A 13089-nucleotide genomic window follows, 5' to 3' on the forward strand; every position below is an offset into this window, starting at 1 on the left:
AATTACCATGACCATTTAAACCCACGAGTTTGTTTAGCTGCACATCTTATGCCTGCCTCGCTTCTCAACGTCTCATTATGGCGCATAATAAAAACAGAAGCAGATTCCAGCACCAGGAGGGTGTGAGCACTGTGCAGTTACAACTCTTGTTTTTCCATTGGATTATTGACTCTTTGTGGTTGTGTTTGTGTCACAAAACAATAAGCGGATGTCACCCTGCCACCTCTTTTTGAAACCAGGACAGTGCTGAGCGTGTTTGAGGGCCTGTAGGCAGCCAGCATTGAACTGGAGTAGAAATAGGAAAACTGCTGTAGTGATTTCCTTGTTTTTGTCAAACTGTGGTTGATGTGGGATGGCAAAATCTCACATGGGCAGTGTCACTGTGAACAGCCTCAGCCCAGAGGTCAAAAGGCAGACAGAGAATTTAGATGCATGCTGCTGCAGGAAGAACTCATGTCATCCGCCTTTAGCCTCAGGCTGGATGGATCAGCAAGGATTATGGGTCACAATTGTCCATTATGTAAAAAAAGGAGCAAAGTATTGCTAAATGGTTGATAACAAAACTGAACAAGAATAAGAGTCTGCACTCATGCTTGCAGCTCTGTAAAGTTTATTAAGCTAAATGCTAATGTAAGGATGCTCACATGCATCATAACTTCAGTCGTTTCCCTGCTGGTAATTGAGGAAACACACTGCATACACGCACTGCCTTGTTTTGGTCACATCGCAAGTGATTTATTGTTATGGTTATTTTGTTTTCTTTCACTATGAGGTTTGGTAGCATTCATCAGACAGCAGTTGCAAAACCGCAGGCTGTACAGTAATTACAAGCATGTACAAACATCAGCACAAAATCATTGTTTGTGAACCCCAAATTAAAAAAATAAAAACTCAGCATCAATGTAAAACTTAAATCAGATGATGTGCTTTCAGCAGTTCTTAGAATTGCAGGTATTTGCTTTTGGTGCAGTAAAATAGTGGCTGAAAGCACTTAGATTCTCACTCACAGTTTCATCAGTTAAAACTCCCGAAAAACATTATTGGGGGTGTATTTGAAATAAACAACAGTTATATACTTTGAGCGTAATGACGTGATTTCTCATTTCCTGTTGGCAGAACCGTCAGCTGCTGAGGGACCGCTTTATGGTGGAGCTGGTCGAAGGTTCCAGGAAACTCCGTCACGTCTTCCTCTTCACTGATCTGCTGCTCTGCACCAAGCTAAAGAAACAGGCTGCGGGGTGAGTCCGGGTCGGTGTCCAGCCCAAGGTTAGAGATGCAGGCTCGTCACCTGGAAGAACAGCTAGTTCAGTTCCCTGTCGGGGAGTGAGAGTCACTCCGCCCAGACAGACATTAAACTTGTTAAATCCTGCTGTGCTGAAAAGAGAACAGTTTCATTGTGACCAGCCAGTGGTTGCAGTGGGAGATAAAGGTTATAATTTCTCCATCAGTTTCCTGAATTTTTTTGCAAGCTTGTGGCTAGTCGTACTGTTTGTTTCACACTGCTAAAAAAAATTCTGCTGAAAGATCAGGACAACATGACAACTACTGAGTGAAGAAAAATGGTGTCATCATACACTCAACTTGTCCTCCAACAGAAAAGGGCAACAGTATGACTGTAAGTGGTACATCCCACTGGCTGACCTGACCTTCCAAACCATTGAGGACTGTGAGTCCACCCCCATCCCTCTGGTCCAGGATGAGGAGATTGACGCCATGAAAATCAAAATCTCCCAGATCAAGAATGAGATCCAAAGAGAGAAGGTGAGGGTGCATACATGGTAAACACACCTACAGAAAGTTGGACCTCACCAAAACAAAATAGTAGAAAACAAGACGGAATATAGCTAATGGTTTAATAGTTTGATAGTGATTTCAATGAACTGCACTGCAGAAACACCACAACAATAACACATTTGTACTAAAGACTGAAGGAAAAGCTAAATAAAATGAGGAATTTAAAGATTAGCACATTTGAAAATAACTACTGTCTAGACAGCTTGCACTGCATCACGTTAACCCTGGCACTGTTAATCTGTAGAGAACCACCAAAGGACCCAAAGTGATCGAGCGACTGAGGAAGAAGTTATCAGAACAAGAGTCTCTGCTGCTTCTAATGTCACCCAATATGGCGTTCAGAGTGGCCAACAGAAATGGCAAGGTGAGTCAGGGCTTCTTAGGAAGTTCCAAAACAAGGGCGATATAAACATTAATGCAAAATATCATTGGGAATATTTTGCACTGTAAATAAACAACTTCTTAATTTGGTTTCTGCTGCCCTCTGCTGTTCACAAGCAGGACATTACAGCATGAGAGTGCAATAAAAACTAGTATATTGTCCCTTCATTTCTTCCAGGGTTTTACGTTTCTCATTTCCTCTGACTATGAACGTGCCGAATGGAGAGAGATCATTCGTGAGCAGCAAAAGAAGTGTGAGTTTTCCTTGCACTTTCCATAACTGAGTCAGTATAAACCATAACAGTTGTAATTTCATTTTTATGTGACATGCATTTACCTTGACTGTGTCCTGCAGGCTTTAAAAGCTTCTCTCTGACCTCTCTGGAGCTGCAGATGCTCACTAACTCATGTGTGAAACTCCAGACTGTTCACACGATTCCAATGACCATGAATAAGGAAGGTACGGTTCAAAAAGTATTGGACTTTTTAGGATTTAAAGTGCATGTCAGTATACCTACAGTTTTATCTTAATCTGCGTAATCTGAATGCTGCCCTCCACAGATGATGAATCTCCTGGTTTGTACGGCTTCCTAAATGTCATCGTCCACTCTGCATCAGGGCTGAAACAGAGCTTAAGTAAGTGGCTTATTCTCTTGTTTTTGACTAGGAATCATCTTACTGATAATTCTAGAGGTTGCACGCGGTGTCACATCATCCTCTGCGTTGCTCCTGACTCATCTGCTGTAGCAGATGAGCCAGGTCCCCCCCCCCCCCTTCTCACTCTCTCTCTGCGGCTGTCAGCTGGGAGGGCAGCTGCAATAGAACAAGTGGGATTAGCGGGGAACACTGTGTACAAGCTGCCTCAAATATGTCTTTGGTTTCTCAAATCACTGCCTGCTCAAACTCAACTGTGTGCTCTCTGTCACAAAGGGTAGTCAGGCAGTAGTCAGTTGCATGTTTCAGCCAGTGTGGAGTCCACCCCTGTTTGCTGTTTCTTCATGTACTGAGACAGTAACAGTAGAACTGTAGAGCGACGCCAGAGAGCGATTTCTTGCAGGCCTCATACAGTATATCGTACAGACATGTCTCAGCCTGATGTGAATCTGTAGTTTCATTTTGATGTAACCATTAAAACTACCTCTGCTTGTGCCTAATAGACCTTTACTGCTCCCTGGAGGTGGATTCCTTTGGCTACTTTGTCAACAAAGCCAAAACACGTGTGTACAGAGACTCTACAGAGCCCAACTGGAACGAGGTGAGAAAGCAAGTCAGAGAGGAGAAAGTGAATGAGTGAGCTCCACCATCAGTATCCACTGCTGTGTGTCTTTAAGACAGGCAGTAAAGAACTATGTTTATCCTAGATATAACTGTATTAAATTAAAGCATCAGTTTTGAAAAAGGCCATGAATGCAGTTAAAGCACATTGTTGTGCACCTGGCTGAAACCACAAGTTACATGCCTCTCCTTTGTTTTTCCATGCAAGGAGTTTGAGATTGAACTGGAGGGCTCTCAGACTGTGAGGCTACTGTGCTATGAGAAGTGCTGCAACAAAACAAAGCAAAGCAAAGAGGACGGAGAGATCACAGACAAGATCATGGCCAAAGGACAAATAAAGGTACGAACAAATTAGGGCAGACCTGGGTCAAATGCCTCAGCAAATAATTGCTTGTGTTTAAGGGAAATAGTTTGGAGGACCAGATGGGTATGGGTCATCACACTTGGATGATTTTAACTATGTGAGTTTTCCAACTCGGAGACAAACTCCCACACACTGTCTAACTTGCAAAAATACAAAATTTATTGCGATGTTTCAGTAACAAGACCTTTATCAGGCAGAAACCAGTTCTGCTCATCCCTCTCCTACGCACCTGTTATGAAACAGATGTACAAAGTATTCTTTTGTTCTGATTATGTTAGTTTTGACAACCTGAGCCGTTCACAGAAAATTAAAGTACAATGACTTTTAAGCACTTTCTGCCAACTTTTGACACATTCAGACACAATATACAAACTATTTATGGCATATACATCATACTGTGTCCAATGTGGCACCATATCTGAAAAGTAGCTAAAAATCCATATTTACAGAGTCATTATGACCCCTAATCTATAGAGTTCCACTGACATTAATAGGAAAAATAATCCATGTCTATGTGGACTGAACTTTCTCCTTATATTGATTTCAGTACCTCCACAGTGGTAACTTATTTGCACTGCTGACCACAGGACTTTTATTTTGGCTTATCCTGCCCTGTGGGGCCCTTAGCTGTTGAAAAAGAAGCGAGCCATCAGATTGCTAGTGGGTCACTACTGCTTGACCCCTGATAGGGTGTTGTGACAGAGGGCGGATTAGTCTTTGGGTTGACCAAATGTAGCTGTTGGCACTGCTCCAGAATATGACGGAGAGAGAGAGACAGAGCGCTCTTTGATCAGCCAGTGAAGGGATTTCCCTGCTGGACAGGTGGGTCAAAACACTGTTGAGTCTTAGTCAGATACTTGGCCATGTTATTCAGGAGTGAACAGCCTGGAGATAGGACATCCCGCAGGGTCAGGTATTTAAGTCACTTTCATGACCTGTGGTGTCATGTTGGCCTTTCGTCTTGCTTTCTTTTTGTCTACATAAATGGTATGGAGAATGTTTTTACCTTTCAAACTGACTGAGTGGGCATATGATGTAAGAAATCACAATTTGACACAATTGACACACAAATTGGTATTTCATTTAAGTTATTTAGTTTCAGTTATGTACACTTTTGTGTATAACACTTTGCACACACTGCAAAACATGAATCTCTTTGTCTCTCTGTCTATCTCTCTGTCTGTCTAATTTGTATTATATTAGTATTATAAAAATCAATAAAAGGCAAAAAAGACAACCATGAAAAACAAATTTAAAAAGCAATTAAAGAAAAATCATAAATCTATTAAAAAAGAATTATAAATATAATAAATAGTATAAAAAATAAAAAATATATAAGATGGTTGTATGTATAAAAGATATATAGAAGTAGAAATATAAATGTTATTTTTTGGAAAATAATTCTTTGCCTTTCCTTTTTGGAAAGTTTGGATCAAAGTTACATATTTTAGTTACAATGAGATGTGAGAGTTGGACCTTAAGAGCTGCTCAGTTATTGAAAGACGAGCCTCTGGGGAAAGGTAGCAGTTCATATAAAGGTTAAATTATGGATGTGAATATTTAATATTGTTTCATATATGGGGGATGATGAGCGTGGTGTGAAAGGTCACTAGCACTAATCAATTATTGGTCCGAGAGGATCCTATTTAGGCTACCTGAGGTGCCAGATTACCAGGCAGCAGTCCTCACAGCAGCAAGCGTGAGCACGTTGGTAATGAGGGTAGGAGGGGATTCTCAGGAGTTAATCCCCCAAATCCATCTGGGAAGTAGAACAACACACAGGCAAGCGTGGTTAGAAGGCTGCGTGGCTTTGTTCCTTTTCTGACTGGAATGAAAGAATTTGGAGTACAACAATGCCGAGACGTGAAGATGACAGAAAGTTTTGTAAAGATTCACCTGGATTGTATCAAAGAAGATCATCAAGATTCTACAAGGCCATGTGATCAGTGGCTGGTTGTTCAGGGAAGAAGAACCTGCTGCTCTTGTTAGTGCCGTGGTATAGAAAATACTGCTGGTTCCTTTGTTTGTTTGCCATCAGTCACTGGTGAAACTCAGTTTTAGTATTGTGAAAGGCTCATGCCAGAAAGAATGAGTGAGATTCATCCTAATGAGGAGGAGAATGCGGATCAGGCCAGCAGTGGTCTTGAGGAAGAGGGAGATACAGCTACGAGGAAAGCCCCGGGTACTGGGGCCCGTTTGTGGGACAGAGTCCGTAGCAGTCTCCTCAGACCAAAGGTAAAGATATGGAAAGAGAGCGGTTGATGGACCTATGTTGATGTTGTTGTAAAGGATGCCTCAAGGACCTACTGTATGGACTTGTTTTTGCTTTCTGTCATTTTATGCAGTATTTAAAACGCTTTTTAACTTACACACTTTGTTGTATTTATTTTGGGGATATATCCCTTCTGAGTTTTATAAGCCAGCGTTGTACCGCCTGTGTTTCTTTTTTATCTTTTTGATTAAAAGTATTATGTAAGAAAATTGATTTTCACTGAACAAAGGATTATCTGAATGAGATTTGATGGTTTCTTTGCGTGAACGAACATCTGCCATCTTGGCCAGGCACAGTGCTTAGCTGCCGGACATGATGTTATCACATTACTCATGCCTGATCACTGTAAATACAGCCTGGCAGTTTGGTATTAGTTGGATGACTAAAATAGATCCTTGACATTACCTGGCCATATGGAGTTTATGTTTGTGTGAGACTGAGTGAAGTCATTGAGCAGGTAGTACTTAGAACTTACTTAGAATACCTGTCACAATATTTCCTGGTTTGAATTCTGAGGAGAATCTGAATCGAAATTTATTTAAAATGAGGTGACACTTGAATAAAAATATTCTCTTTTTTCCAGCTGGATCCTCAGACATTGCAAAACAAAGACTGGCAGAGGACAGTCATTGCTATGAATGGGGTAAGTGTTTTCAGCAACCCAGTCAAAAGAAGCAATGCTGAAGTTAGCTTGCGGTTCACAGCTTCCACTTTGGAGGTAAAGGAAAGTTAAAGGCAAGATAAATGCTGATATTAAGCTGAGTCTTCATTTGTGCACCACATGCAGTTGTTAACAAGTATAAGATATTCACATAAGAGCTTTTAGGCTGCTCAAACCCCACTTTCAAATATTTATAATCTTTATTTTACTTGCAATTTCACTGCTTTTTCTGAATCCAGACCATCTAAGACAAGGTTTTGATTGAAAATCATTATAGACTCATCAAACCTGGACTGGATTAACAAGTAGACTCCAGAGGCTACAAAAACAGGACAATTTTACTGCGTTATCTGCATTGAACCCAGCCCACATTAGGCCAGGTCTAGCTCAAAACCCACTTATACTGATAAACAAGTAGAGTCCAGAGTCTCCTTTTTTTAATGTAGCACAGGTTTAACAAATCTAGGAATGGTAGTTTTTGTTTCAGAAGCCCTTTTTGTTTTCACCAATAGAATAAAAGTTTCACAAATCTGAAACTGTGCTTTAAACAGTCTCTAAAGTGTATGGGTTTATAGTCGAGTATAGCTGAGCAGTTTTGACAAGTAAAATAAAAGTTTTGCATGTCTGAAAGGGGGCTTTCAGCAGCCTCAAGGCTTTTAATATCATAAAAAATACTTTTTAACAACTGCAAGTGGTGCACAAATGGACACTTGATAGCTTGATATTATAATTTATCTTCCCCGCAACCTCCACATTTGGAGGCTGTAAACCAGAAGCCACCTTTAGTGTTGCTGATAAAAGTGATTTATGTAACAGATAACTTCCATCCAACAGTAATGAGTGGACTTTTTACTTGACTTTACTAAATCAAATAAATCTTGCAACTCGACTTGGACTTTCACATCAGTGATTCATGACTTTGACTTGAAAATAATTGATACCCTCCCCAAGCCCAAAAAATAAAAGGTATGTCATATTAAAAGTGTGCAAGGAATCAGCTCATTTCCCTTCACTTCCTGGATCAACTAACTTGAACACTGTCAGTTCCCTGCAAGTGAACACATAATTCCCCAGATCCACTTTGACTTGAGTGCAAAGACTTGGGACTTACTTGTGACTTGCAAAACAATGACTTGGTCCCACCTCTGCTGTACAGATTGTAACGCTGGTGTTTGACAACATGAAATACACAGATTAATGAATTAAAGTGAGACTGTGTAACCTTTGAAATGAGGAATAACACAAAATAACACATTCCTCCTCTTACAAATGAAAAGTTAAACACATGCTTGTTAAATACACTCAGGAGTTTTGCCATTACAGTCTTCATTGGTCTGGAATGGCCAGTAGCTACTGCTTATTAATGCTCACAATCTTTTATAGCTACAGATGTGAAACTGACAAAACTGAGTCAGTTAGCTGACTCTTCTCTTCTCCTATGCTAGTGTTTCATTGTTTTAGCATTTAATATGATTTAATTAGTAGTCCAAAATAACAGTTTTTTTTTTTTTTTATTTGTTTGTTTCAGATTGAGGTGAAGCTTTCGATGAAGTTCACCAGCAGAGAGTTCAGTCTGAAGCGAATGCCTTCACGGAAACAGTCGGGCGTCTTTGGAGTGAAGATCAACGTAGTAACTAAGTGAGTTGAAGATGTGTTTTGTGTGTGTTATGCCCATACTCCAATTTTGGTATTTTAAGCAACTCAGTGAGTCAACGTATATGTGCTCCTTTTTACAATATTATATATTTTGTTCATTTAGAATTAGTATCAGAATTTTGATTTGTTAATGAATGAAAATGAAAACATTAGTCAAAGAATTATGTCTTTTGTCTTTTCCTAAACACTTTTCCTTAACCTCAGTTGATACATCATGAGGAGGTCAAGGAGAGATGTGAAGGAAAATTTGGATTTAGGAAAACCGTCAGTCCTTTTTCTGTCTACTCATATTTATCCACATAAATCCTAATTAGTATGATTGTATGAAAATAAATGTATGCATGATAGGCATATTGTTTGTTTTCATGAATGGCAGAATAGTGTGTGGCTTTAAATATTGCAGGGGACAGCGTTATCTCCTTTCCTTTGGTAAAAGATGGTCCAGTGTACCCTATGCTAAAGGAGATGAGAAAGGAAGCACTGAGGCACCTTTCCTTAGCACTTAGAAAATTCCAGCTCTTATTATGGCTGCCACTTAGATACCTACGGGTAATTTCACTCAGTTAGGAAACATCCTAAACAAAAAAGACTATTTGGCCATAGCCCAGCTCCTCCGAGAGGAGGATATAGGGCATATGGGAAGTCTTTTCAGAGGCACTTGTATTTCCAGTGCCCCTGTGGTGACTTAGTACAGGCTGCACTTATTTTAGCCACGGTTCCTTGTGTTTACAGCATTCATATGATGTGCTTTTTGATAAGTAACACCTTTAAACTTGTTTCTATGTGCCTGTTCTCACCAGGCGGGAGCGCTCCAAGGTTCCCCTCATTGTGAGGCAGTGTGTGGAGGAGATTGAGCGACGAGGGATGGACGAGGTGGGAATCTACAGAGTGTCTGGCGTTGCAACTGACATCCAGGCACTGAAGGCTGCCTTTGACTCAAGTGAGTTCAGTTAGATTTCTTATCAAAATTGGAAAAAAGAGATACTTTACATGAAGACAAACCTAAAAACAGAGCTCTGCAGGACTGACTCTGCTTAGAAGTGTTTTTTTGAAGCTCACTGTGCAGCTTATATGCTTTGACATTAAAGACTATTGTCTCATCTGTCCTACAGACAACAGGGACGTGTCTGTCATGATGAGGGAGATGGACGTAAACGCCATTGCTGGAACACTGAAGCTGTATTTCCGCGAGCTGCCAGAGCCTCTTTTCACTGATGAGTTGTACCCCAACTTTGCAGGAGGCATCGGTCAGTCACCACTTTTTTATTTTTGCGTAATTTTGGATGGTTAAGAGGGCGTGAGTGCAATTGCGAGTGGTGACACTGGCATATTCATATGTACTTTTCCCTTACAGCTCTCTCTGACAGTGTGGCCAAGGAGAGCTGCATGCTCAACCTGTTGCTGTCTCTACCAGAGCCCAATCTGGTGACCTTCCTCTTCGTGCTGGACCACCTTAAAAGGTAAATTACTATTAATACATTATTTGAGCTATTGTGTATCAGTTGTTAGTCAGTGTGTATGTCTGTTACCCACCCGAAAAGTTATGTATTTTTGTCAAAATTGTAGTGTGACAACAGGTGAGACAAATATGACATTTAGATGACATAAATACATCCTGTTTGGGTTGGGAACTTTCTAGTATCTATAGGTTGAATGATGATTGTGGCCCCAGTTGTAAAGGGTAACTGCTAACCAATTAGTAATTTGTGGTTGTAATAGTAATACAAAACACAGATACATGCATTAAAGCAGGACTATAACTTTTAAAGGGTAAAATAACACATTCTTCCTTTTATAGATGAAAAGTTTGATTTCTTGGAAATACAATTAAAACTTGCTCATTTTAATACACACTGCTAAACGCCTGACTTAAGGCCTTTACACACTTGGGGCCTGATGTATAAACAACACAGAAATGCAAAATACTCGCTTGTGAATATTTCAAAACTATTCATACCTGCAGTGATGCAAATGTGTGACAGTTCTAACAGAAAAATTGACCTTATTCCCAAATATTTGTGGTGCTTTTTTGCTGCATAATATTTGCATTCTGTGTGAAAGCATTCATGACAAAAGCAGTTTGAAAAAATACTGTCATGTGAATTATCCACACCAAAAAAGCGCATCAGACGTGTAAAGGCCTTCAGGCCAAAAACACACCAAGCAGCTGCAAAGTGTTCTGAAGTGTGGCTCTCTGCATTAATTGCATTTTTCTGCGGCTGGGAGACGTGTTCATGTGTTTCAGGTGGGAAGAAATTCTTTGTAACATAGGTGAACATGTCACATGAGTCACAGGACTCTGTTTCACAAATGGAAACCAAAAGTTAAACCATCTCCAACTTTAACTTTGGCCACACTTCGTTGCAGAATTTAACAGCTACAGGTTGCAGCGGCTGCCGCAGCTTTCCCTAGCCATTATATAGCTTTTTTCAGTGTAAGGTTGGTATGACCAGAAGATTATGGTAGTTAGCAAATGTTAGCAAATTTAAGATACATTAGTAAATCAGTTCACTGATTTAATGACTCTTCTCTACCTGTGCTACACAAAGTTAGAGCATTTACTATTAAACCTGTACTTATCACTTGCTGCTCTGCCAAAGTTACACGGGCTAGCTTTTGTTTGGTTCAGACTAATGCGCAGCTTTCAGTGAAGCTTGACAAAGATGTACTGTTCAGGATTTTGTGAGTGTCTGGGGATTTATTGTTATTTTTTGCTTTATTCTTACAGGGTGGCTGAAAATGAAAGCATCAACAAGATGTCTCTGCACAATCTGGCCACAGTTTTTGGTCCCACTTTGCTGCGGCCCTCTGAAAAAGACAGCAAAATCTCAAACAGCTCGCAGCCAATTTCCATGAATGACAGCTGGTCTCTAGAGGTCATGGCTCAGGTACAGCTAATGTCAGGATATTGGTGAGTGAGGCAGCGACGTGTGGACTGTGGGTCTGATAACCTTTTTTCTGTGTTTATAGGTTCAAGTCCTTCTCTACTTCCTTCAGCTGGAGAGCATTCCAACACCTGACAGCAAACGTCAAAGCCTTCTCTTCTCTACTGAAGTATAACAGGAACATCATGCACTTGTCTGTAAATGTTCTGCTCGGAGGCAGAATGTCGGCTGCTTAATGAGGTGGATGCTGCTGAGCAGCCATGGCTGGCTGGTTTCCTCTGAGGATGCTTAATGTAGCCACTAGGTGGAACCGTCAACACATGGTAAACTGGAAACAGCCACCATGACCAAAGCCATTTCTTTTGGAGATGTGATGAGCATGTGTGTTCTGTTTACTTACAAGCTTGCCTGCTGTGTCAGTAAAAGACAACTCTATATGATGTGTGGACAAATTATATCATTCCTTTTGTAATTAAATTTTAAATTTCAAGAAGCATTATTTACTGACTTTAATATTTTTCACTGCCCCGTTCTGTCACTGCACATTAGCTCAATATTCACAGAGGGGGATTTCTGCTGTAGTTGAGTTTTCAAAGATTTATCTCTGTGGCTGGATGATGGATGGATGAATGGAAATATGTTTTTCCATGTCTGTACATTTTTTTCCCACCAGAAATGTTTGACTTGGTTTTAAGCTCACCTGTGCCAATGTTTCCCTGCTGATGACCAATAGAACATTTCAGTTCCCCTAATGTTTACATACACTCTTAATTTTGTACAGAATTTAACAGTATGAGACTGAAAACTGTAGTTAACACACAGCAACATGCAGGCATGTTGGCCGAACCATTTAAAGTGTTTTAGTATCTGTGCTATACAGCTTGTATAGTGACCTTATTTCGTTCACAGGTTCTTCTGGTGGTGTCCGAGCCAACTTTTATGTAGATAGTGCTTTTTTGAAAGTGGTACAGAGAAGTGAAAGGCAAATCATTCAAGGAAAAGGGCGGGGCCTAACCCCTCCACCTGAGGAATGTATACTGTGCTGTGTATAAATTTTAATTTTGCAGTTGTCTTTTGTCAATATTTCATATGTTTTGTGTCCACATTGTTTTTTCTTTTTTGATTTGATTTATTCTGTTGATTTATATGTGTTGCTTCCTGCATCCTTCACTGTAGTCTACCTATCTAGGACAAAGCCACACTGCTGTAGAAATGAGAGCACCTGGAGATTATCTCAAATACCAAATGTTCCCGAGTAAGATCCTTGAAGCACAGTGATTCACTCATATCCATGTCCCCTGGCTTATTACTAGGTTTATCATCCACATGCCTAGAATTACTTACTGAAAATACACCCTGTGCTTGCATTAATATTTTTCTTCCAAATCACTACAAGTATTCAAACACTTGTCAGCACAAACTATAACCCTAAAGGCTTGTGATTTATGTAAAATAAGCAATAACTCTTAGTGATTATTAGGATGAGACTAGTGGATTGTGTATGTATGATTTATGTAAATAAAAACTTGGTAACAATATTCTTGCAATGTGTCATTTCTTTGAATGAGATAAAACAGACTAAAAGCTTAATCTCTGACACGACTCAGCAACGTTTCAGTCCTGTTATAAACATGTACTGAAATCATACTGTAAGTTTACTAAACGGGCTGACTGTACCACCAGATAGTTATGCTCCTTGGTCCCTCTGCTGCCAGCGTTACACCTGTACAAAGATCCATCTTTATTGTCCGCTAGAGGAGATATTATGCAAATTGCTCAGTGTAGGACTGAAGAAGACAGT

At 40.1% G+C, this 13089-nt stretch overlaps 1 protein-coding gene across 2 annotated transcripts in view; it reads left to right on the forward strand.

The window, feature by feature from the left end:
* Positions 1-12826, forward strand: part of si:dkey-91m11.5 (PH_BCR_vertebrate and RhoGAP_Bcr domain-containing protein) — a 35950-nt gene extending 23124 nt beyond the window's left edge. Inside the window, exons 9-23 of one of the 2 annotated variants that reach the window (XM_050051149.1) lie at positions 1117-1238; positions 1596-1761; positions 2039-2158; positions 2354-2429; positions 2531-2635; positions 2737-2811; positions 3333-3430; positions 3659-3790; positions 6670-6729; positions 8276-8385; positions 9204-9343; positions 9516-9650; positions 9758-9863; positions 11132-11291; positions 11374-12826. In XM_050051149.1, the coding sequence (XP_049907106.1) occupies positions 1117-1238; positions 1596-1761; positions 2039-2158; positions 2354-2429; positions 2531-2635; positions 2737-2811; positions 3333-3430; positions 3659-3790; positions 6670-6729; positions 8276-8385; positions 9204-9343; positions 9516-9650; positions 9758-9863; positions 11132-11291; positions 11374-11463 (1695 nt within the window). In that variant the 3' untranslated portion in view covers positions 11464-12826. Of the gene's footprint in view, positions 1-1116; positions 1239-1595; positions 1762-2038; positions 2159-2353; positions 2430-2530; positions 2636-2736; positions 2812-3332; positions 3431-3658; positions 3791-5159; positions 6050-6669; positions 6730-8275; positions 8386-9203; positions 9344-9515; positions 9651-9757; positions 9864-11131; positions 11292-11373 lie in introns of those variants that run through there. The other variant, XM_050051150.1, reaches the window with a different exon arrangement.
* The last annotated feature ends 263 nt before the right edge of the window (positions 12827-13089 follow it).

The sequence above is a fragment of the Epinephelus moara genome, chromosome 8 (assembly GCF_006386435.1).
Source record: "Epinephelus moara isolate mb chromosome 8, YSFRI_EMoa_1.0, whole genome shotgun sequence".
Taxonomy (NCBI): domain Eukaryota; kingdom Metazoa; phylum Chordata; class Actinopteri; order Perciformes; family Serranidae; genus Epinephelus; species Epinephelus moara.